Here is a 24,765-nt window from a genome sequence, read left to right as displayed (position 1 = left end):
GGAAAGCCTGAATATGGAGCAGCCATTGAGGCTGTGAACACGACACCTCACGATCGGAGGCTTAGTCTCTCCAACATACCCTCTTCTCTTCTTCTTTTTTTTTACACTTCTCTTTTCTATCTGTCTGCTGCTTTACACGTTTCACGGTCGTCAGCATCGTCTCCCAGATCTCAAGTCCCTCTGCCGATGGAGTGGCTGGTCTGGTTTCACTCTAACCCAACTTCAACCGTTTGTCCGGAGAAAAAAAGCCTAGGGTCAGAGGAAATAAAGATTCTGGAATGGTAGTACTGTGTACGTACTAGCCCCAACTGCAGGGGAGGGGTAAGAAACGTGTTGTCAGTTCTCGATCGGCAATGTGTGGGGTAGACCAGGGCTAACTAGCTTGGCCGACGACACCATCACCTAATCAGGTGTGCAAGGGGGGGAAACCAACCGTATTTTATGATCAGCCTCGACTCTTGACCATACGATGCGTGCATCGAGCATGCTAGCAATGGATCGAAGAGTACCTTGAGGATGGGATCAAGGATTACACGGCCCCGTACCGCTGGCCTTGCATACTTTCCAAGACCACACCACTTTTTGTCTTGTATTGCAAAGGCTGAAAGGCTTAACCAAATGGCTGGGTTTAACCCCAAGCTACGTGGAGTATACTGTGTAAATGTGTAACTTATTCATCGATTCCAATCAAATATAGTTTGGAAGCGCACACTCTCCCGTCCCGCTGCCAACCAACGGCCGTTGTCGCTAGGACAAGTTGTGCTGACTCTTGCCCTTTCTCCCATGTTCCATCCAAACCATACCCAGATCGCCATGCACAAGCACAATTGCACATATCTCCATCTCTCCATCCATTCAATCCGACATAAATCCCAAGCTTTCCTTAGCCACCTCATTGTCTCACCCAAGCCATTCCCCCCTCCATCGGCGACTTTTCGCCGCGATCCTCCTCAGACGCCTTACTATCCCCACATCTACATTGGCACTGCATGTGCCTGTATGTACAACCAACACATCCTACACACACACCCTCTCCACCCCCAGGAAAATCCTCCAAAACGGCATGCTTGGAAAGTATTACACTACACAGAAAAGCACAGCCCCTTGATCACCCTCCGCTACCCTAGTACGTTGTAAATCATTTGTAAGCGGTGGCGGCACAAACAAACCCCAGCAACCCTGGTATCAATCTACCTCGCCTAACCGCGCCACCCTTGTTGCATTTGTCCCGAGCATCGAGCAAACTTTCTTTCATTTCCACAACTTTGCAACTTGAGATCCTTGCGTCTTTGCCTTTGATGCGTGTGTTTTAGCCGCTGGGTACCTGATATTTCCCGCTTTTCTTTCTTTCTTTCTAATAAACCCCGATCTAGAACTCTGGAGGAGGGGGTGTGTGGCTGATTCTTTTTGCAAGTGACTTTTAATTGCGGTGTGTTAGTAATAGGTGATGGTTGCTGGGTAAGGTTGGCCGGCGGGAAAAAGGGTAAGCTGACGGTGCGGTTGGAAAAAGCTTATTATAGAATGAAACCTGTTACTTCTTGCATCATCTGGGCTAGGCATCGTGGACTGTGCTGTGCTGTATATACCCCGTGGGCTTGGGGATAGCGGTGGATGGTGGATGGATGGACAGCTGGGATGCGTTATTGTGTGCAAGGTTAGGTAAGAGCATGGTGGAATCTGTATATTCACGCAATAGAATGCCATTGAAGGGAGAAATATCGTGATTTGTGCTTCTCATTGAAGGCATGCCGGATTGCATCCAGCCGTTCGGAGTATCTTCGCGCCCGCTTCAACATCGCTGGCTCGAAACCAATGTCCCGCTCGACGCCCGCCGTTTCTCGCCTCGGCGGACGAATACCCCAATTCATGTGGTGTGTTGCTGACATGTGTACATAGCTTCTCACAATGCGTCAGGCGAGACGGATAGTCATCTCGCGTGCCGTGTGCGCTGAAACCGAAGGCAGCAGGTACTTGTCGCGTCCGGATACCGCCGGTATGCAAAAGTTCATACTTTTCCCCAACAAGGTTGTCGTGATATATCGTCATCCGTCCCTTGTCTGCCCTCTTCTCAAAACAATCACAGTTGCTCTACGCAACCGTAACGATACTTTCAGTCATAATCATAACTCGTCATCGTCGCTGCGATTTCTCTAGGATCAATGATGTTGACATTCACACCTTGCCCCTCAGCATCTTCCCCAACGATGCTCCTAGGATCCTGCTTTCCTTGCTCCTACTCTTGGGCGTCGGACTCGCATGTCTAGACGAGGTCTTGGACTCGGCAGGCGAGGCCTCGCGGCGCTTTCTCCTCACAGCAGCGTCTTTGGACTCGGCACTGCTGGCCGAGTTGAGTGTGTCGCTGCGTTTCCTAAGACGACGGGCTGGGCTTGACGTTTGCGTTTGAGGACGTGATTGCGAGGCAGACCTTGACGCTGATGCTGTCTTTGGCGGGGCGGCTGTGGAGGATGCTCGTCTCCGTCTTCTCTCTTCGTCGATCTGCACAGGCTCGGGTTCTGGTTTGCGAGTAACGGCGGGACTCGGTGTTCGTGCTCGCCTTTCCTTTTCTGCAATCATGCTTTGCCGTTCCATTTCTTCAAGTTCGTCAAGAGACACCTTTTTCATCTCAGGAGCTGGGCGTGGCCGCCGAGGCTCGCTTTCTGATCGCGACGCCGCATAGGAGTCGAGTACCTTCTCGACTTGCTTCCTGTGTGCATCGGTGCTTGCCAGGCGTGTGACCTCGAGCACCAACAGGAAAGTGAAGATGTACCCGACGAAGAATCCGAGCCGGCTCCAGAACTCGTAAGTGAAGAGAAAGGAAAAGAGTTTGACTGTGGAGATGATTCCGCCGATCATTTTTGCTATAATGATTTGGAGTTTGGCAAGAAAGAAAGAGCTGTGGATTTGCGAAGCAGAGCGTAGTACTGCGGAGAGCAGTGTGATATGGTAAAGAGCAGCGTGATACTCCCAAACTCGTCGTGTGATCCTTATCAAATCCAGTATCGATACATGCGACCAGCGCTCAGAAACATATAGTGACAATCTTCTTCCAATACGTTATCGCTGGACGTCAGTCAAAACACTAAGCAAAGTAAGAAAGATAATAGAAAGAAGGCGCGCAAAACCCCCCCTTCTTCAACGATTACGACCGCCCCCTCAGCGCATCTCACCACCTTCCAATCCTACTGTTTCACCTCCGTGTCGCCAAGGGGGGGCCTCCTTACACAGGGGTCCTCCTGGAATGTTTGAGCATGAAACGGCTGACAGGTAAACGCGAGGAAAGCGGAAGGTGGGGTACGTAAGGCAAAAGGCGCGCGCGCTGATGCGGTAAGAGGCTAGGTTCCAGATACTAATTTACATTTTGTGGCTTTTGGGTGGTTATCTTTCGTTGTTGCAGGCGCCTTGTCGTGTGATGGTGAGAGCGGGTGGGGCAAGGGAGAGGGGCAAGGGGGGGGGTTGTAGCGAATAGATTTGCGAGGATACGAAGGACGCCAGAGATAGTAGCAGGAGCTGATGGGTAGTTCGCCAGTAAGCGTTCGTGTTTGAAAGTACGATGGTGTGTTCGCATGAATTTTAGCTGGAGAGCAATATAATTTGCAGCATAGAAAAAGAGGAGGTGTAGGGATTTTGTGCGTCATTTCTGGCTTTTTTTCATCATCCCATTGGCAATCTGTCTCTTGGAGCTAGCAGCGCCTCTTCATTTCCGCATCTCTTTTGGTGGTCCCGGAGGTGCCGGCGCATGTGAAAGAGAGAAGAGAGGGCTTCCCTGCAAGAAGATAGAGATGGTTACCAGTCGTAGTGGAAGTGGTGAGGGGAGTGTTTATCCCATGGAGTTCTGACTACCGGTCGTGGCTATGCACTATCACCATTGCCCTGGATATCCTTGTTCGTGGGTTTGAAAGAAGAGGATGTGCGACGGTTGCATTTATCTATTGGTAGATAGCCAAAAGGGCAATAGGAAGAGACTTTGAAATATCCCATCTCTTGTACGCTCGCTTTATCTCGCTCTTGCTATTCAAAATGCCACAATACGCCAAAAGCGTAATAATACAGCATATAGTCGTAGTGTATGCAACTCCGCACCAAACTCCAGACCCAAACTCGCTAAATGAGGAGAGAAAAAACAAGAGGAAAAGAAAAATCAAGCAAACGCCACGCTCAACGAATGCAGCAACATGCAACAGGGAAAAAGCCAAAAGAAGCAACACTTTTTGCTTGTCTAGCGTCTTTCCAAAAAAAAAGAGAAGAGGGCTTCACCGCCCACCAGGCAAGATTTCGTCGTTAAATATGCTCGCATCCCAGCTCCTCTCCTCCATGAGTGTAGCGGCATCTTCACTAATCCAATGTGTTTCCACCGCACCCGAACTTCGCATGCTTTGACTCTTCATGTAGTTGCCAATGCGCGTTGTCCGTTCAAAGCCGACCACGCATCCCCAAATAGTCGCAGCGAGCCATGAGAAGAATGAAGAAACAGGGACCCACCAGTCCTTGATGAGATTGCGGTAGATGAGGGTAGGAATGACGTAAGGATATTTCGGAGCATTGGGGTTCACGCTGAATGGGTAGGGATACGAGTGCGCGTACACAGGTCGGCAGTATAACTCACTGGAGGAGCAAAGTCAGTTTAACAGTTCACAGCAAGAAATGGTGTTATAAGTAGATAGACATACCAAGCAATCTCTTCGCTTATCCACCAGACGAAGAGGGTGATGAGGAAAATACTCAGACCCGTAAGTCCGCCCCAAAACCTCAGTCGACTGTTGGATACCTGGCGCAAGGACTTGAGTCGTTGCTCCCAGAATAAGCTCTTCCACCACTTCCACATTGAAAAGTACTGCACGTGGTCTTCACTCGCACAGAGGCATGTCCGCTTGACCACCTTGATCTTCTCGCCATTTTCTCCTTCTTCTACATGCTCGACTCGGTCCTCGACTCGTTTCATGCCTCGACTTACGTCACGGATGCTAGTACGCGCTGCACGGAGGCGATCGCTCATTCGATGTAGGTGGACGAGCTCTTGCTGTCTTTGGCGTTCTGCATCGTTGCGGGGTGCATCAGTTGGAATCTGAAGACCTTGAAGTGTGTCTTCGTCTACTGCGATTTCAGTCAATGGAGTGATGAGCTCCTCGAGTGAGTTGATCGTCGAGTCGCCAAAATCTGCTGTTGAGTGTTGGTCGTGAGCTTTCGCTTCTTCAACAAGTGCTTGCAGTGCAGATCTGGGTAGTTTAGGACGGATTACTTCCATAGCGACGTTTGCAGACCCTTCTGTGCTAGGCTTGAGTCTCTCAAGCGATTTGGTCTTGCGTGGATCGACTTTCTTGGGTGAGCGTGAACGCGAACGGGATCTACTTGTAGAGACAGATCTCCGAGCAGTACGTGGGCCCGGTGTGTCGACCCAAGCACCAGTCACCACTGGAGTCTTGGGGTTCAATACTGGTCTCTTTGCGGGCACTGGTGTCGCATCTACTCCATTGGCATTTGCTCCCTTTTCTGTTGAAGATTCTGGCAATCGCTCAGCTTCTTGCGGTGTCTCTTGTGACCCCTCTCGCTCTGTGTTCACTTGTGACGCAAGTGCCACAGGTTCCGAAACGGCTTTGGGCACGGATGCGTTCGCTTCCACGTTTTGTATCCTCTCTTTACCCGAAGACTGGGTGCGTGTGGTCGCTGTCTCTGATGAGCCGTCCAGCGGCTCTGAGTGTGTCGTCTGTGGCCGCGCCGGACTTGGGGTGTTGGAGGCTCTCGCCAACCGACGCAACAAATCCTGTGAGTCATGCCGCCGATGTGGAACGCGCTTTGATGGGATTCTTTCTGCAGTGGCAACCACTTCGCGATCTACCTCAGCTATGCTCTCAGTGCTCTTATACATCGCAGAGGGCATGTCTTCCTTTCTCACACCCATTACCGGCTGCGACTTGCCGATTGACTGCCATGACTGTGTGCGCATACGCAGCTTTTTCTGGGGCGGCGGAGACTCCTGCACAACTGGTTCGGCATTCGATGCGCCATGGCTTGCACTCTCGGCTTTCCGCCCAAACGAAGACCGTCGGCGCGCTGGCTCGGGCGAGCCCGACCGTTCCTTTGAACTCTCCATCTCGCGCCGCCGTATGTCGTCTAGCACGGTACTTCTGGGGATGTAGGGCGTAGATGCAATCATGGAAGCCTCGTTGAGTTCAAAGGTGAGGTCCCACTCCTCGGACTCGGCGCGCGGAGTGCCGACCATGGATGTCTTATGTGAGAGCGGGCTGTCCTCGACTGAGCGGTGTGGCAGGTTCGCGTTGTTGCCGTAGTATTGATCGTTTGTCCCATCTTCTTCTGGGGCTGTGGGTGTCTGTTGCTGCTGATCCTCGTCGTAGGCGATGGCCCGCATCCAGTGCCTGTTGCTCCTGCCCTTCCTGCCCCATGTCGCCGGCACATGTATTGCTGGATTACTGCTCGTGCTTCCGCTGCTGCTGGGCGGGCGGTCTAGGCCAACATTTGCGCTCGCCGCTGCTGTTGCTGCCGCGTTGTTTCTCTCAAGGTTCTCCAGGGTCAAGCCCACGCGCGGATGTGCGCGCGCCTTTGTAAAGGGCTGGGGCCGAGCACTGGCGGCCTGGCTCAGTCGTCGTCTGTCGCGCTCGTTGCGTATCATGAGCTTATCAAAATCGTCTTCGGCGTCATTTTCGAGCTCGCTCAGTCCAGAGACGACAGAGTCTGCATCGTGCAAGTCGTGTCGGTCGTGGTTTCCGGTATCCATGGTGCCGAGTCCATTGGTCCTGGTGGTGGTTGTGGTGGTGGTAGCTAATGTGGGTCTCTGGAGGTGTGCGTAGCGTGACTTCACAGCGGTGGCCGACGGCGGGGAAATGGGGTGGAGGGGCTGGCGCGTAGTCATTGCCGGGCGGTGGGCTGACTGCGATTTCTGCGCATAATACTGAGGGCTGTGCGAGGATCCGGGGGTTGGTCTGCGTGGCTCCAAGATATATTTCGAGTAATGAGGGCGGTAAGCGGTCTAGCTTTGTGCATGTGTTGTCGCATCGCGCACGCGTCGTGGCTCGCTACGTAGGAGCGTGCGCCACGGATTGACGCAGGGATCAGGTCACCCGGTATACTAGTACATACACACGTATAGGTATATGTTAATATGCGTTTGTCTATATCATGGCTCAACATTATAATTCGCCTAACCATCGGGAGCCATCATGGCTCTTGCTTGTCAATGGCCTCCATCCTCCTCTTTACCATGTCGGCGTCACCGTTGCCTTTCTCGTCCCTCCATGCACGAAACGCCTCCTCTCGCATCACCTTTCGCGGTGCTCGCTTGCCAGTGAACAGCTCGAACTGAGCAAAAGCTTGCTCGGGTATGAAGTCTAGCCCATCCATGTACGTCCAAAGCTTGTTTGTTGCATCTCGCACCTGTTGCTTCAGCGGAGTGTTGAGCGACTTATACGCCGTCTCCATGACAATCCCACCCGTACGGCTCTCCATCCACTGCTCGGGAAGAGTGAACTGTGCTGCCGGCCCGCCGTCTATCGGGTCGGTGGGTATGCAGGAAACGATGATCGTTGGCTGGCGAAGTGTCTCTGGCCATGTGTCGTCACGTGACTCTAGAATCTTGAAGTTTGGCAGATTCTGAGGCGTGATCGACGACACACTGGCTGTTTCTGTTGAGCTTGAAACAAGACGCGAAAAGTGCGCGACAAGGCTCTTGGCCTTCTCGAGTGTCCGATTGAAGATGACAATGTTCCTCACCCCCATCTGCAGCAGCGCGTAGACGGCTGCCCTGGCCATGCCACCCGCCCCGATGATAAGACCACACGACAGCGGCCGTACCGCGTTCGCAGGAGACAGACCCCTACGCACGCAGGAGCGGATTCCAATCCACTCGGAATTATCTCCGTACAGAGCCTGAATAGGCCCAGACTGGTTGCGTTCCTGGAAGATTTCCAGTTCGCTTGGGAGACTGCCATCCTGGTTACGCCGACGCACGGGTATTACTGTATTCACAGCACCAATCGCGCGAGCATGCTGGCTCATCGAATCCACTAGTGCAATCACCTCCATCTTGAATGGCTGGATCACGATGGAACCACCAAAGTTTGGCTGGCGTACTAATTCCTTGAGACTGTTGAGCGAGGGGCTCTCAATGGGAATGAATTCATGGGGCATTCCACATGCCCGGTACGCAAGATTGTGCATTGCCGGTGAAACACTGTATCCCAATCGCTTACCAATAATGTAAATCTGCATTGGGTCAAGCGTAAACGAGCTATACAAAGCTTGGGTAACTTCTCGCGCTGTCACCCGAGAGTCGTTAGTGTGATGCGCCACTCGCCCTGTCGTATCTGTCTTCTCCGTTTCTGAAGGTGGCACAACGGGTGTCAAGTGCTTGTTAAAACAGACGGAGCGCCGACCTGCTCTTCCTGTATTGTAGCAGATCAGAGGCACTTGGGCATCATGCTTTGCCATTTTTGAGCTGAAACTGCGAACTGAAATGTCATCATCAATGGAATAGGCTGGCCGAGTAAATCGAACAGCAGAGCAACCAATACGCACAGCCATTTCGTATTGCACAACCCAGAAATTATCCTCCCATGGCGTGTCCGCATGGAGGTGGCCAATGATCTTGGTTGTGCCTCGAGAGGAAATCAAATCTGTGAGCGTTGCTGCATCTAGCGACAAATCGACGGTCGCATACTCGGGCGCCATTCTCAATCCATGGCGTACATGTTCCAGGTAAAGTGTCCGATGGCCGTCCGTGGGAAATGTTGGAAGTATGTGATAAATAATGGGCACTACTGTACTTCTCCGTACCTTGGATATGCAGGCACTGACCTCATCCAGAGCATCTGCTATGATGCGTGGTTGGCTAAGATCAAATATGATTTCAAATGCATCTGATCCAACTTCCAGACGTTGTACATCTGCATCTTCAGCCAGGATGTCTTCTAGCGGTACCTGAACGGCACAAGTGTAGTTGCGGAGCTCCGTCGCCACGTCCGATAGCGGATATCCAGGTTCCAACGGTGGGATTGATAGCCCGACTGAGCCACCCGAGTTTTCGGGATTCGTGACTATCGACAGGAATTTAAGAAATGTTCGTTGGGCTCGTTTCAGCGTGAGAAATGCGGGGGCCACCGGTTGATCGGCAGCAGTGTCAGCGCTGGTGACTTTGACCTCGGAAATGTTATAAAACTCGTAGTTAGAGCACCGTCGAAGGATGGGCGCAGTTAACGCCAGCATGTCTTTCAGTCTCTTCAGATCGGGCCCTCCCAGATAGCTGTGCAGACTGGAGAGGTCACGCTGTACGTGTACTACGGGGTGCGTGTGAGCAAAGTCCTGTATCAACGACTGTCCATTTCTTTCCAACGAGAGTCCATTGCAGACAATGATTGCACCTTGATCATGTTCATCGAGAATGCTACGCAGGAGCTCTTCTTGCCGTAAATTAAAGTTGGCAACTCCGAACTGCTTACGGTACTTGGCAGTAGAGAAGCCTGTCGTCTCTTGAAACATGTCTTCTACGTCAAGTACCCGCCTCCGGCATGCTATCGAAGCAATGACGGCCAAGGTGGACTTTCCAGTCCCAGGCATACCAAGTAGCACGATCGAGGCATCTACTCTAAACATGCGACGATGAGGGCCTGCTGGGGGCCTGGGGGCGGGGGTGAGGCGAGGAGTAGATCGCGCACTTGCAATAGTCGAGGCTGTTCGTTTGTCAGCACGCAACCAACCATACAGGTACATCCTTACGTACTTGCGCCATCTGGGCTGACCTTGCGCCTCTGGGGAAGTACTGTGGAGTCTGATGTTGGTGTTTCGCGCGTCACCGAATTGCTATAGGAGCGGTAGCTATCAGCAGCTCCGCCGCTCTCTTCCTCCAAAGAAGCAAAGGCGCGTTTGGTCCCTATCGCTGCGGAGGCCATGATGGCGGCGCCGGCCTGGCTGAGAGTACAGAGGCGTCAAGGGTTCAAGTCTCGGATGCTTTATTTCTCCGGTGGTTCTTCAAGTAGCCGTGCGGCGGAATACAGCAGGTGATATGGGTAGACTGTGGAGCCGAAAGTGGTTGGGACGACTCAAGGTATGCATGGTATGATGTATCATGAGAAGGAGGGGCAGGACAGCTGTTAATCGTCCGCCGTCAACCTGGTAAGCGATTGAGAACGGCAGAGCGCGGAAAAATGGACGGCAGCTGGTTTTACGCAAAGACATATCACAATGGTGGTGGTGGGCCGATGGATACGGGGTAGCAGCAGTCAGGGCAATGGCCGGCTGAATGCGCCACCGGATAAGCCTTTTTCCCCTCACTTGCGTGTCGTGCCGAACTCGCGTAGACTCTTGACGTCTTGCGCTCCTGTTATGCGCGTGGTATACACTTACACTATCTAACAGTCCCGGCCCACCCTCCGCAATCCATGATACACCCCGGATCATCTGGTCGCTGAGCTCCGTAGCGTCCGTGGACCAACCAGACTGCTCCGCCTCTCTTTCTCGCTGCCGAGGCTTATTACGTGGACTTCTTTGGGTTACTACATGACGCCCTGCATCCAGCTATGCACACGCACCATTGAGCATCCCGTTTTGTGATCAAAATATATTGCGAATCCGTTCGCATCGGGCTCATGCCTGCACAAAGCCAGGCAAAGCGCCAGTCCGCACCTCTATCCGAAGAGAAGCCTGCCAAACGCACTCGTGTGTCACGAGCATGCGATCAATGTCGCGTTGCACGTGAGAAGTGTGATGGCCTCCAACCAACTTGCTCTACCTGCTCAGGGACTACCAGGAAATGCTCCTACACGGCAAACCCCAAGAAGAGAGGCATCCAACCAGGCTACATTCGCACCCTGGAGTTGGCACTTGCATGGCTCTTCCAGCACAATCTCGACAACGAATCTGCCCTCAAAGAGAAGCTAGCGCAGGAGGGTGCTTCGTCATTACTCCTCAGCCGTGACTCAAAGGAGTCGAACAAGCTCCACAGGCGATGGCGCAAATCAAAGTTTTACATCGACGTTGATAAGCAGCTATCTGGAGGAGAGCCTTCAAGACATGAACAAGCTACCTCGCCCGGTTCTTTTAGCAGCGACGAGGATTCGGATATCGAGGAGCCTTTGAAAAAAAAGACCAGCCGTAGCCAAGCAAGTAACATTGAGTTCCAGCGCAGTGTTGGGCCTCCAGGTGTTCCACAGATCGCAGCATCATCACATAAACAGCCGGCCAGCACCTGTGCTCCAGAAACAATCCCGCAGGATAGCTGGCAACTGTTCGAAGTATACTTTACCAATGTACACTCTTGGCTTCCCATATGCGAGAAGCATGATACCCTGAAATCCGCCTATTCTTACCCTCTGCATAGCCATTCCAGCAATCCAGAGCAATCCATTTCCGGGGCGCACGCTGAAATGTGGAGTATCCTGGCAGTGGCATCACTATATGACGCAAACCTGAACAACTCCCTTGATCCATCATCGACAAGGCCTATGAAGCTTTACGAGACCGCAAGATCCATGATACCAAGCGAATCTGGACGTTTCGATGTTGGACATATCAGAGCTCTTCTGAATCTGGTCGTGTTCAACATCTCCCGAATGTTGACGGGTTCAGCCTGGCTACTCGTTGGTTACGCATCGAGAGCCCTGGAAAATGTAGACCAATCGACACTGATGGCAAACTCTAGACACAAGCATGTCTACTACGGGTGCTTCCTCCTCGACGGCATGCTAGCATTTCAGCTCAACCGCCGTCCTCACTTTAGAAAAGTCGATCTGAGGCACCTTGGTCTTATTGACGAAGACGGTTTGGAAGAGTGGCAGCCTTGGTCTGGGTTCAATGATCCTTCGCGCGCTAGTAGAATGACCCCATTGCTTTCTCTAAGTACGTTCAACAATGTCATTGAATTGGTTGACATACTCGTAAGCACTGGGCAGCAGTCAGCGCAAGACGCTTACCAAGAAGAGGTTGCTCAGCGTCTTGAGAGGTGGAAAACTTGTCTACCTCCAAAAGTGGATTCTTTGTTTTCTGGCAGCTCCTTTTCATTGCTCGCCCCGCCGACTGCTCTGCTACAAGCGACATATGACTGCGCTTGCTTTTTCTCCCATCCTTCAGATATAAGTTTACAACTGTTTCTTAAGGGACTTGATAAGTGTCAATTGGATATTGGTGTCCAGCGACTACCCGTACCGATCAAATGTCTGGTCATCACTATCAGCAGACTTGCTAGTCAACTCAATCTGCGTGAAACGACCCGCACTCAACTACAAAGGTTGCGAGAGGCCATGTTACCAACATCGCCTCAGTCGCATCATGATGATTCACAGACTCTCGAGAGCTTCATCATGCCGGCCAGACGATCTTCAACAGCCATAAATTTGTCAACGCCAGAATCACTCCAAACCGCGACTCCTGATGGCCGCAACATAGTCCAGTCAACAATAGACCCCCTCAATGACTTCTTCTCTGAGCCGTATCCAACAAATCCATCCCATGTAGCAGTGCCTAGTCCATCACAAACCGACCCACGACACCCTGAGCTTACCAGCGATCTCGAGACCTTTTTCGACGAATTGGCGTCACTTGATAGCACAACTCGGCCGGATAACCAGCCGCAATTCATGCAAAACCTTGGTTTCGGGCCGGGAGCAAGCATGGCAGATCTGTTTAGCGAATACATACCTATGCAGTCGTCGAACTTCCTAGTCCGCGACGACGTGGCGCCGACAAATCTTGACCAGTATGCCTTTTACGATGGGAGCTGAATAGACAGATATTGGAATGTCTCTACACAATTCATGTTACGCATTTAGCAGTTGCAGTTTCTTGAAGATCACCAGCTTTTGATTGTTGAGTTTTATCATTAAATTTGATCAACCTGCTAGTTTACAAAGCTATGAAATCTCAGAGGAAGACTATAGGTCGTACGATGCATGTCAGCATTTGACGCACCTTGGGAATAGGTCTTATGGTTCATTGCTATCCTTCTCTCGGGTTGCGAGACATTTCACCTTGCCATCTACAACGTCCAGGATCAAGCGTCGACCGGACGATATAACTCGTTCAGCACTTTCCTAGCCGATCGAAGACGTACATCCGTGTACTCCATTCGGCCGAGAATAAAGAGCTGGTCCAATACAAGGTGAGCAATAGCCATGCTCCATTTCCAATCACGCATGTGGAATCATTCCATACACCCAGAAGAGCAAATCTCACAAACAGCTTAAAAGCTGACTCAATTAAAAATATTGAGAACTAACGCCACTTATCCCGTACATGGTCCTCGGACATGTCCCCGAAGAAAACCAAAAAAAAAGGAAAAGCACCAAGAAAACGAAAAAGGGTTTCCCTCATCAGACGAACATGTGCGCCACGTTTCGAGAGCGGTGTTTCACAACCTCTCCCTATATCCAAATTTGTCAAGTCGATCTAGCGGATAGGAGACATACTTTATCGATAGTCCAAGATTAATGAAATTTCACTACCTGTGTGACTTTTCTAAGACCGCAGCATAATCCAAGGACTCAACACAACCGATATTTCAATTATCGTCATTATGCTCCTTTGTTCAACCAAGAGGTATTAGTCCATGAAGACTAATTATTAGTATCGCATTATGCGAAGAAGAAATCTAGCAGGAGGGACAAAAAGAACGTCGAGAATGGACAGATGGATGGATGTATAATTCTATTATTTCTTCAGACACGAAAGCAGGGTATCATCGCAATCTAGACTATTGGAGACCATAACCATTCATTCATGCTCCCCCCCCCTTCCACCCCTTCTCCCAGCACTAGAACGAAAAAAGAAGGAAGAAGAAGAGACAGGGTGCAATCAAATATCCGTCATGCCATCCAAGCCCCCTATCTCCCTACTAAACTGCTCGAAATCGACCCCTTGATCCTCAAACATCTGCTTTACTTTTTCGGCCGCAGCAGCTTGTCGTTCGGGGGTAAAGCCACCAGGGGCACTACTTTCGTACTGGATGAGCTCGACCCATCTGAAGAACAAACTCTCCTTGCCCATGGCCGTCAGCTTGTCCTTGAAGGCCACGACTTTTTCCCTAGCTTCCGTTTCTGACCCTTCGTCGAGCTTGGCGCAGTCCCATACAGCCCATTGGCCATTATCGCGCTCCGCATCGCCAACGTACACGAAGACGCTTTTGCGGACGTGGTCGAGGGTTATGTCTTTGCGGTCGAGGAGCTGTGTCGCAGCCACCATACCGAAGAAATCGAGATCGAAATCGGCGTCCATGAGCATATACCCTGTTTTCTCGCGGAGCCGCTGCTTATCCACTGCGGGCAAGATGCGCGTCTTGAAAAACGGGCTTTCGCCTCCTCTGCGCCCGCTGCTTCCCTCCGCCTCACCCAGCAGATCTTTCGCACTCCACCCCCTACTCACCCTTACATAGATCTCCTGATCTCTAAACCCAACGTTCCAGCGCCAACTAACAGGGTTGCCGGGCTGCTCAACGAAGAAACTCCAGGGCCATGGTCCCACGATGCGGAAAAGGAAAAAGTCGAAGAGGAACAAGAGCATGCGTCTTCCGACTTTCCAGAGCAGCGAGCCCCACGTGTTGGAGGCCCAGTATATGGTTGTGTGGTTGGCTTGTCCGAGGACGGATTTGACAATGTCGAGGTAGTGGGGACCGATGGTGTATAGGCGCCATAGTAGGACCAACACGAAGCTGGCGTTGAGCAGGAGGGGCACGATGAAGATGCGGCGTTTGAACCATGCGGGGTGGGGGTCCACGTGTGTTACGTAGACGAGTGAACGGTCGAAGGTGTAGAGGAGGTTTTCGAGCGCCGGGGGTGTGGGTGTAAAGGGCGGTGGGATGGCCTTTTTGGCGACGTTGTTGGTCTGTTTGCCCGCGCGCGGCTTGGCTTTGGGCGGCATTGCGAGTGTGTAATGGGGCGGTCCGAGGGCTAGCTGTGCGGTGCCGGTAGCATTGGTGATGGCAGAGGAGGATTGTTGTTGGTGTTCGTTGTCAGGTCTAACGGACGAAAGTTGTAGGTCTCAAGCGTCATTCCGATGGGTTTCACCGTGCCGAAAATCTGGGGTAAGTAGAAAGGACATGCATGCTGCATCCATTGGCAAGGCGATGGGTGGGAAGCGGCGTGTTTGACATGATGCCTTGGGCTGGTCCTTCTTGCAAGGTGTGTGGCCTTGGAGAGATGAGTTTTTTACTTGTTGATTCCGGTCATGCTTTGCAGGCACAGACACAATGGCATATATCAAGCATTCCGCATCTACACCATGATGCTCCGTGACGCCGAACAAGCAAAGTCGGCGCCGGCCATGCGAGGGCCGATACAAGCGTCATTGGTCGGCAATCATATACCGTTTCCACCGATCTCTCACCACTTCCCTCCACTCAACGTCTAGTAAGCGACAGAAGCAGATCTCCGGCTTCACTGAGGAGACCCGGGCACCACCGTCGTCAGGCCGTCGATAACGTCAAGAGAGACAACTGCCGTGTTTGGCGTATTTGCTAGGCGCTGTTACACAACCGCAAGTGTGCTCGTAATGTCCAAGACCCAAGGGGCCTTCGCCGAGAGCGAATTTCCCGTATAGGAGAGCAAAATGAAGGGCAATGTTATTCATCAAAGAAAAGCACGTTGCCCTAAGAAACGGTCCTCGGAAGGGCAACCAATCTTGGCCCTCTAGATCGACGCGTCTATCTCTGTCTTTGCACACCACGAGCGCGGAACGCATTTACCATTGAGCAGCCAATGCCACTGCGGCTTTGAGCTGTGCTACCATGGCCGAGCTGAGCTAACAATGGGGCCGCATATACGTGCATGGAACCGCTGCCCCCTCTAATTCAGACTAATTACAGAGTCGTCACGATTGTACACGCTGGTCATGCGTTTTGCTTATGTATGACCGTCGGGCCCCTTGGTCTAAGCCATTGCCAACTATGATTTGAGCCCCAGCAGTCGTGCGGCCATCCAAGTGTGTGCACCTGATATACGCTATCTAGTCCCGTTCCCTTTGTCGAGAGAAAGCCGTGTTGGCTTTCCCTTGATCTTGTACATCCTTGACTTTGGACTTTCTGCGCGCTCCTACTACTAACAAACAGTGAAGTATGTCTTCGCAACAAGGAGCACATGGTCCTCCGGTATGTATGGTAGAATGTGAAAATATGAAACGCGTAGCTAATGTCCAAACAGGATAGCGTAGCGACTGGCAAAGGTCCCCCATATGCTCCTCGCGATGCTGGGTTAGGCGGATCGCCTGACATCCTGCCTGATGTCCCCGTCGCAGTCATTTTCCTCGTTTTCTATCTAGTATTTGGTGTTATTCACATTAAAATCTTTAAAAGTAATAAGCATCGCGGCCACAAGTTCATCTTCAATGGCGCCATCTTGGGTAAGCTATCTTGACCATCACCACGACACACTGACGACTTACGCGCCACAGGTCTTTGTAAAATTCGAATCATCACCATGGTCTTACGTATCGCATGGGCAAATTACCCTAGAGATGTCGGCCTTGCTATCGCGGCAAATATTTTTACTTATGTCGGCACCATCATTTTGTACATGGTCAACTGGTTCTTCGCTCAACGTATCATCCGCGCCCAACACCCCAGTCTAGGATGGTCAACACAGTACCGCCTCTTCCATAGAGGTGGGCTTGTCCTTTTGGTTTTCACCTTGCTCGGTCTCATCGTAAGCCAAATCTGGAAATTCTTCACTCTTACACACTTGAAGCAAGATGCCTTCCGAGTCCTCTTCCTGGTCGCCCAGACATATGCCACGACTTTTTGTTTCGCGCCCGCCGTTCTAGTCGCTCTCTCGCTTCTCATCCCGCGTACCGAGGTTGAAAAGTTTGGCGCTGGCCGACTACGGTACAATATTACGATCCTCGTCATCTCGGTATGCATACTGTCGGTCGGACAAGTGTTCCGTTGCGTTTTGGCCTGGATCCCGCCAACCTTGATGATCGATGTTCAACGCGGAAATGTGGAGATACCTTGGTATCTGTCCAAGGCTAGCTTCTACTGCTTCAACTTCCTTACTGAAATTCTAGTGGTCATGCTGTTTGCCGTCGTCCGCGTCGATCTGCGCTTCTACATACCGAACGGAGCAAACAAGGAAGGAGACTATTCTAGGAGTCGCCTTGATTTCCATAACGACGATGAGAAGACTCCGGTTGAAGAAAATTGCACAAAAGAACCCATGATCCATCACAATGATTCGAACCAGACGTTGCACCGGTACCAGTCTTCTGTGTTTGAGGATACCCAGACACTTGCCGACTCGTTACGATATCCGCACTCGACTCTAGAAGTTGACGAAAAGACTGGCAGCTGGAAAGTGAAACGCCTTTCGACAGATTCAGGAAGAGATCTACATGGTGCAACGCTAGCGTCTAAATCAGCTCTACATTCAGGTCCCTCAAAGTCAACGCTAAACACGACCGCATCCGGGAGCACATCAAGCGACAGGAACTTCCGCTCAAATAACAGTACACCTCCAGTTCCAGAACTTCCAGCCGAATGGCCACTGCCCGATGCTATGCCACCACAGGGCACAAGTCCTGTTTTAGAGCATCCAAATATGGTATCCCACAAGGTGGTAACTCGGAAACAAACCTTTGAGCTGGAGAACCATGAGCTGAACAATGTCGACGTTGGCGATGCAGTTACGGATGCATTGGCGAGGCTAGAAATGAACAGTGACAGGAAAAAGGCCAAAGCACCCATGAAGCCAGCACTCGCTCACTACCGGACTAAGACGCCCATCCCAGCATACAAACCTACATCCGCAATGAAATCCGTAGCAGAAACTCACTCGAATCTCCCGCAATCCGCAAAGTACACCGCCCACCCACCACCCAAAGAGCCCATCCGCCACCGAGCTAGCAGCACACCCCTCTCTTCTCCCCGTTATTCCGAAGACGACTTCCTCCCTGAACTACCCAAAACGCACCGAGCTGCTCGCGCAGTCTCGATTTCGCACCAACCAGCCAACCTCTCCTCAAGCCCCAGCCTAGAAATCATATCCCTTCTCAACACAATGAGCGGTCCCCAATCCCGCATAATCGACGCCTCTCTCCTCCGCGAACCCCTCACAGCAAACCCTACCCACCTCGAACGCAGTCCAATATTAATATCCCAAACACCACCCCGACCCCAGCACCACCGCCACAACAACCATCCCCCCAGTTCAAACCCCAAACCCAACCCTTACACCCCTCCCAACCGCACAATCCCCTCCTCCACCACCAACCGCAACAACCACACCAACACTTCGCATTTCCTACGCCCAGACCGCGACGACGCCTCATCCACCTCCTCCTCAACCCACGACAGACCCTACACGCAAACAAGTTCAAACTACAGCCACGAGTACAGTCCCTCAAGTATAGACACCGCCGAGAAAGCCTGGGCCCAGGAGGAATTTCGAAGATTCAGCTCCGAACCCCTTGCTGTGTCTTCGACGGCGGGCATGGCGCGCGCGGCCAACCAGTTGCGACGCGTTTAGTTCGTATGCTGAGTGGAGGGGGTGGGATGTTTAAATAACCCACAAAAATCCATACCCCAACTCGGGAGGGGGGTTTGTTTAAGAGGATCTCCTGGTTGTTATGGGGAAGGGGGAGGAGGAATGGATATATCCGCGGCTACGACATACAATCTTTTTTTTTTCATAGCTGACTGACTGGCTGGCTTTCACATACTTGGCTGGTTGGAAAAGGCACTTTACGTTCTCTTCGGGGTGGTAGTTTTCCTTTTCTGTATCTTTTTCTTTCTTGGATTTTTTTCTCTTCCCTTATCATGATTATGGGAATGGCAGTGTTGGATTGTGCTGGGTTTCCTTCTTTTTTTTCTTTTTTCTTCTCGAGATATACACACATGACGCTTTTGATCGACGTCTCTCTTTCTCATGTTTCCTTACTCTATTTTTACTTTTTCTTTATCGAGGTTTTTTGCTTTAGGAGGATGGGATTTAGGTTGGGAAAAAAAAGGGGAAAAGGCAATTTCTCCGTCACGCACTCATTTGATATCTCTTCTTTTCTTTTCTTTCTTTGTGCATATCTTGGTTGGGATGAGAAGAGAGAGATACAAAAGGGCTGATTACCGCACACTTTTCTTTTACTTGATTTTTCTGGGGGTGGGTATATGAGGTTTTACATACGTACCCATAGTTTGGATATCACAAGGGACTTTTTCTTCTTTGTAAGGGCTGGGTACACACGGCGTATGGAATGACAATGTAATCTTTGTCACTATAAGAATTAACAAACGCAAAAAAAAATCATCACACACACGACATTTCATTATGATTTGAACGATATGTCATGATGATAATTTCGTATCGTATTCGGTATACACTCACGTCTATGCATGCATGCCAACATTTCTTATCTCTGACGTCCCCTCACTCAATCACCACCATCACAAAGTCCATCTCTCTACCATGCAAATTACCTATTATAGCTACTTGGGCGTCGTTACCACACCTTCATACTCGCGGCTTGCTATGTAATCCAGAGTGCGCTGGAAGTGTTTACGGGGGTTTTCGAGGGAAGAAGCGTTTTCGTTTGATTGGAGATTTGAGTGGATGAGTTCGATAAGGCCGTTGAGGTATTTGGTTGTAACCTAATCTTGTTAGGAAAACGGCGGTCTAAATCGGTTACGACTAGAGACTTACAGCTTCGTTTTCTTGGTCAAAGTAGTAGACGTATCTGTTCAGGATCTCGACGAAGAGCTCAACGGATACGGCGGCGTCCATGCAGGCGTCGGCGACACGGAGCGCTCGTTGTAAGCATTCGAGGACGCGCTTGCCGTCGCGGTAGAGCTGGATTTGTTAGTACCAGTGTTGTACGTAAAATTGATTACGAGCCACTTACGTCCTTGGGGTCCTCCTCACCCAACGCTCGAATCTCAGTCGCCCACCAGAGGTGACTGGCAAGGTACACAGCGCGGCATTGATCCGGCTTCTTTAGCAGCTTGCTGCCGTGTAGCGCGCACTTGGTAATTAAGGTATCGTAATTCTCTTTTCCGAAATTCCTTGTAGTGTGCAAGCCGCTTGCAATGACGCATACAGCCTGGAACTGTGCTCTTGAATCGCTAATGGCTTCCTCATAGATGGTAAACGCTTGTGCGAAAAATTCGTATGCGACCTCTTCGAAGCCGCTCTGGTCTGCGACCTGACCACAAGCAACGAAGAGACGGAGAGAGAGATCTGCGGAGCCTGTGACTCGAGTGTATAGTGTCGAGAGGGTGTTGTGCATGAACTTGTAAAGAGCTGATGACTGCGACTGCCAGTTGTCCTCAAAGTGTTCGCGCTTCTTGTACTGGCGAGCAAGCTTAAGCGAAGCTGTGATGATAGCAGGAGACGTGTACTTGACGCGCTCGTTGCCTTCGGCAAAGGCCTTTCGTGCGGTCTGTAGGAGCTAAGTGGTGTTAGTCTTCTGAATTAGAGGAAACCCTAGTCGAACTTACCTTGAACTGGGTATCGTTATCTTTACCATGGATCAGATGTACTATCCGTGCGAGCCAACCCTGTTCTTCTATTGTCTCCTCCGTCTCCTGTGCCCGTCTCTGGATCGGTCCACCTGGGTATCCTTGCGCTTGTTGTATGCCTTCTCTAATTAAGACCTTCAAAATCTCCAACACGCTTTCGAGGTTCTCTGCTGTCGCAATAGAGGTTTGGTTTCGCATAAGACTTCTTGCCACCTCGCCTGCTACAGCTCTTCGAGTCGGGTATGGTTGTGAGTGTAGGAGCGGGATGAAGTTCGGTAACGCTAGAGCGGTGAAGAGCGAGATGTAGGTCTTGATGGGCGAAAGGAGGAGACTAAGGATTTGGCTCTGGGTAGCCTGCGAGTGAAGGTCTGCGCTGTTCTGGTATTCGGCAACCTTTTGGTTTGCAAAGGTCAAAACTTGGTCAATGTAATCGAGCCGTTCGGGGTAGATGTTCCTGTTGGAGTTAGTACGCGGTGAGCAGAATGAATCACTGAGACCTACAGCGCAAGGTTTGCCAGCGATACCAGCAGTCCAATGGTGTCTTGTATTGGCAGTCGCTGCATCTTCACCAATGTCTGCACCTGCTCGTTGAATATTTCAAAGAGCTTGACATTGTTCGGTATGCCCCGTTTCTTCTCAATTTCGCCATCTGCCTCTGTCGCTGAAGTCTCTTCAGCAGGCACATCGGCAGGAGTTGACGAATCTTCTGTGGTCTCTTCCGTAGTCTCCTCCGTGGAGGGTTGCGTTTCCGAAGTTTCTAAAGAGTTCCCATTTTGCTGTGTCGGCGCAGGTTCCGGTTCGGCTGCTTTGTTTTCCTTTGCTATCCGCATTTGTTCCAAAAGGTGTGCTATTGATTCTTCTTCTGTTTTCTTGCGCTGTTCTGGGCTCTCCGACTCGGCTTCTCTTTGCGCATATGACGACAATCGGTCCATAAGGCCAACAACAATGGCCTTGACGTTGACGTGCGGGTTTAAGCGTGCGACAGCGGAAAGGAACTGGTCGAGGGTGTGAAGGTGGAACTCGTCTGGGAAGACTTGTGTAACGACTGGAGCCTGTTAGATATACGCTCATATGTCTTGGGATCAAAGACGTACCTTCGAGGAGATATTCCTGCGCAAGCACATCCCGACACTGGACAATCTGCTCGAGTAGCGGGTTGAGAATCTTCTTGTAGTTGTCTAGATCGACCAACTGGCTCAAACGAACCAAGTTGCTACCGACCAAAAGTTGCAGTTCTTGTCGTTCCTTGGTCCGCTGCTCTCGCTCCCTCGAGTGTCCCTGGTGCTGGAGGCGGACCCACAGCTTGTTCATCTCGACAAAGTTTGTGAGAATGAAGCTGATCGAGTCCTGCAGGTTGCCCTCGGGCCCATCACCATCGCCTGAAGGAAGGTGGTCGCGGGCCTGGCCGGCAAGGTAGTAGCGCAGGAAGAGGCCACGGACGGGGTGCTGCACTCCGCGACTCATCTCCATCATGTCCTTCATAATCTCCTTGACGGGCGCATCCTCAATGGCCATGTAGACGGTGCCGACGGTAACCATGAGATAGAGGCGGGGGATAATGTTGCCGGCATACTGGACCAGCTCATAGAGGTCGGCAAGGTGGTTGACTGGGTGGTTCTCGCGCAGGTAGACAGCCAAGTGGCGCAGGGCATCGAAGACGGCCATGTAAAGCTCATAGTACTGTTTGGGGCCGAGGCTGCTGGTGCGCAGTTCTGAGACGAGCGTCGAGCTGCGCAAGAGGGTCGTCAGCATTGCTTGGGGACATAGCAGAGCAGGTGTAGCAGTTGCTACATGCAAGCCATGGTCTATATGTTCATGTATTGCTTCACTCGTGGGCCATGCGCGTACCTGCACTTGAGCGCATCCATCAACTTGCCCGGCGTCTCGAGACAGCGCCGCATGAGCATCGTCTGCTGGCGCACCACGGCGAGGGCATCTTCAAGCAGCCGGGCCTGGTCTTCTACGGGGGGCGGCGACGCCATTGTGTGTATCCAGGCGAGCGGGTAGTCCGGGGTTGTGGAGTGGAGAGCTTCGTCGTGGCTATACCAACCGCCGCCTTGGGCGCACCCGTTTGCCAAGCAATCATGACAGGGATGTCATCTTCTCCTTGGACCTGCGTCATCATCATCGTCCCTCGGTCCTCGCTGTTCCGTACCACACCATCAGCACATTGCTCTTCAACACACACATGCAGCCGTGGAATCATTATCATTCATCTCAGCTATTCATCTAGTCAAACTACATAATACATGCGGCCCAGAAGATCTATCCGTCGCTACAATTGCTCCCAGAACGCCTAACCCATGTGTCTACCTACATACTTGTCTGCTGCACTAGCGTATCGACATTTCACCATTACTCCTTCGTCGTTAAACCACTGCCAAAGAACAGAAACAGACAGCTGAGCCAGCCTACCGCCTAACATGAGAGGAAGAAGAGAAGGAACCACACAGCACCTTGCTTAAGCCGCGGGCGGCGCTGTTGGAGCAGCCGCGACATCACCCTCGAACGTCTTTATCCTGTAGTTGGTGTGCCACATGCCGTTGTCATAGTACTCTGTAGGACCGTCATCCTCGGAGACAGTGACGGTAATGAAGATTGGCTTTGGCGTCTCGATTGGCATCGATGTGCTATTTGATGGCACGCTTGTGGGCGTGGTTGGTGTGGAAATTGGAGGTGTCGAAGAAATAGGAGTTGATGTTGAAGAGACAGACAGGGAGCTCGATGATGATGCTGTCACACTGCTTGAGCTAGGGCAGGGCGTAGGTGCGGGCGCTGGATTTGGTTTGACGACTGTCGCTGTCACCTCCCTAGTGACAGTCTCTCCTGGGACAACAACCTCAACGGTCGTTGTCGTCTTGATAGTTGAAGTCGGTGTTGCAGATGTTTCGGTCGAATCTCCGCCAACATTGACAACCGCATAACTCTTGCTCCTCGCGGCAAGTTTTCCTGCTCCTGCCGAATCAAAGGGTCGTCCACTGGCGAGTGTCGAAAAAAGAGCGGCCAGTGCCAGAGTCTTCTTGTTGAAAAGCATGGTGTTGGTAAACAAAGGAAGGTGTGTGAACAAGTCCGAATGCTGACTGCCGTGAAAAAGTGTCGATCACGGCTTGAATTTCGGCTGGTGCTGAAAGAGATCGATGTGGAAACTACCAGGTCGGTATTCGTATTTGAGATCCATATTCGCCTAGCCGTTGGGTTGCGTAATTTCTAGCAGGCTGTAAATGCGGAGGTTGGTGATGGCTGGGTTGGTCCGTGCATTCCAGTAGGACCAGCCTAGAACCACCATCACCCAAACCGCCAACACTGCCATCCTGGAATTTCTTGCGAAGCCCGTTTTATCCGGAGATGAATGACCTGATCATTGGTCATGGCGCATCGGTTGGCGTGCAAAAGGAATCGGATTACGTTGCGTGCGGCTTAGCACTACGGTGTAGCTAGCCATCACGCGCCATCAATTGCCATTCCGCCCTGTGCATCCCTGTCTTTATCACATATATGCCTAGGTCACAGCACAGTACTAAGTTACGCCTAAAGTCCGTCGGTCATCTCCTTGCCATCTACTTCGGCCAGGGAATGAGCCTCCAGCATCCTTGGTAATCATAGTTTGCGCTTCAAATATGCTTTCTCTACTTGCCGGAACAGTCCAAAGAGTCCGACGCCTAGTTTCAAGCATCTTTGGTGATTCTGTCGCACGGTTCTACAGAGAACTCGTATTGTATGGCCAATCTACCTTCGCTGAAGTCTTCAATTGATTCTGGAGCCACTGGATTCGAAAGTGCTGATACAACAGCATGCTTGGTCGTTGAGGAACATTACGATGAATAGTTGGTGCTGAAGAGGGCATGCTTATTTTTGCGTTCGGCTGTGCTGGCTGAGGGCCATGCATGATGCCTCCGTTGGTACAGAGCTCTTGTTTTAGTGCCGTACATCTGGATGACCTCACTTGACTAAGAGAAGGTTGATACTAACCCTTCCCAAGGTAAACCAGACGATGTATCATATGATCAAAAATACTGCCACGCATTGGATGTCAAAATGATCATACCCTACTTCTAATGGCTCAATAGTCTCTCCGAATCGAAACTCGCTTAGTTGAGATATTCACCCGACTGCGTAAGCGGCGATCAGCCAATTTTGCGTGTAGAATTTGTCGAATTTACACGAAACTTGCATGTTGAGCAGTCCAAGGAGGTATTAACGTTAAGGATCAGTCATCCGGCCAGATCAGTCATCCGGCCACCCCACCCAACTTGACCCAACGCTCTGCGCAATTGCTCTATAACAACGTAATAACACAAAACAAAATTAAGAGATATTATTCTTTATATAGATTT

At 51.2% G+C, this 24,765-nt stretch overlaps 8 protein-coding genes across 8 annotated transcripts; 2 read left to right on the top strand and 6 right to left on the bottom strand.

Moving 5' to 3' along the window:
• Positions 1-2,172: 2,172 nt before the first annotated feature.
• Positions 2,173-2,853, bottom strand: COCMIDRAFT_37217 (uncharacterized protein; the record flags this gene model as incomplete). Its single annotated transcript, XM_007690293.1, has 1 exon — positions 2,173-2,853. One exon carries the CDS (start codon positions 2,851-2,853, stop codon positions 2,173-2,175), a length of 681 nt encoding a protein of 226 aa, XP_007688483.1.
• A 1,397-nt stretch (positions 2,854-4,250) lies between these two features.
• Positions 4,251-6,730, bottom strand: COCMIDRAFT_37216 (uncharacterized protein; the record flags this gene model as incomplete). The annotated part of the gene is made up of 2 exons (XM_007690292.1): positions 4,251-4,602; positions 4,668-6,730. 2 exons carry the CDS (start codon positions 6,728-6,730, stop codon positions 4,251-4,253), a joined length of 2,415 nt encoding a protein of 804 aa, XP_007688482.1.
• Positions 6,731-7,170: 440 nt separating this feature from the next.
• COCMIDRAFT_5738 (uncharacterized protein) lies at positions 7,171-9,896 on the bottom strand (the record flags this gene model as incomplete). The annotated part of the gene is made up of 2 exons (XM_007690270.1): positions 7,171-9,677; positions 9,728-9,896. 2 exons carry the CDS (start codon positions 9,894-9,896, stop codon positions 7,171-7,173), a joined length of 2,676 nt encoding a protein of 891 aa, XP_007688460.1.
• A 696-nt stretch (positions 9,897-10,592) lies between these two features.
• COCMIDRAFT_96762 (uncharacterized protein) lies at positions 10,593-12,722 on the top strand (the record flags this gene model as incomplete). The annotated part of the gene is made up of 2 exons (XM_007690300.1): positions 10,593-10,662; positions 10,801-12,722. The coding sequence occupies 2 exons, from the start codon at positions 10,593-10,595 to the stop codon at positions 12,720-12,722; spliced, it is 1,992 nt and encodes a 663-aa protein (XP_007688490.1).
• Positions 12,723-13,791: 1,069 nt separating this feature from the next.
• COCMIDRAFT_96770 (uncharacterized protein) lies at positions 13,792-14,853 on the bottom strand (the record flags this gene model as incomplete). Its single annotated transcript, XM_007690299.1, has 1 exon — positions 13,792-14,853. The coding sequence occupies one exon, from the start codon at positions 14,851-14,853 to the stop codon at positions 13,792-13,794; it is 1,062 nt and encodes a 353-aa protein (XP_007688489.1).
• A 1,192-nt stretch (positions 14,854-16,045) lies between these two features.
• Positions 16,046-18,449, top strand: COCMIDRAFT_26742 (uncharacterized protein; the record flags this gene model as incomplete). The annotated part of the gene is made up of 3 exons (XM_007690281.1): positions 16,046-16,078; positions 16,131-16,329; positions 16,381-18,449. 3 exons carry the CDS (start codon positions 16,046-16,048, stop codon positions 18,447-18,449), a joined length of 2,301 nt encoding a protein of 766 aa, XP_007688471.1.
• A 953-nt stretch (positions 18,450-19,402) lies between these two features.
• COCMIDRAFT_5734 (uncharacterized protein) lies at positions 19,403-22,413 on the bottom strand (the record flags this gene model as incomplete). The annotated part of the gene is made up of 7 exons (XM_007690269.1): positions 19,403-19,564; positions 19,617-19,763; positions 19,816-20,361; positions 20,411-20,885; positions 20,933-21,476; positions 21,526-22,160; positions 22,280-22,413. 7 exons carry the CDS (start codon positions 22,411-22,413, stop codon positions 19,403-19,405), a joined length of 2,643 nt encoding a protein of 880 aa, XP_007688459.1.
• A 479-nt stretch (positions 22,414-22,892) lies between these two features.
• On the bottom strand, positions 22,893-23,465 carry COCMIDRAFT_26740 (uncharacterized protein; the record flags this gene model as incomplete). Its single annotated transcript, XM_007690280.1, has 1 exon — positions 22,893-23,465. One exon carries the CDS (start codon positions 23,463-23,465, stop codon positions 22,893-22,895), a length of 573 nt encoding a protein of 190 aa, XP_007688470.1.
• Between the last annotated feature and the right edge of the window lie 1,300 nt (positions 23,466-24,765).

This window comes from Bipolaris oryzae (genome assembly GCF_000523455.1).
Source record: "Bipolaris oryzae ATCC 44560 unplaced genomic scaffold scaffold_75, whole genome shotgun sequence".
Taxonomy (NCBI): Eukaryota; Fungi; Ascomycota; class Dothideomycetes; order Pleosporales; family Pleosporaceae; genus Bipolaris; species Bipolaris oryzae.
Note: the sequence above shows the minus strand (reverse complement) of the source record. Positions and strands in the feature narration are given on the sequence as shown.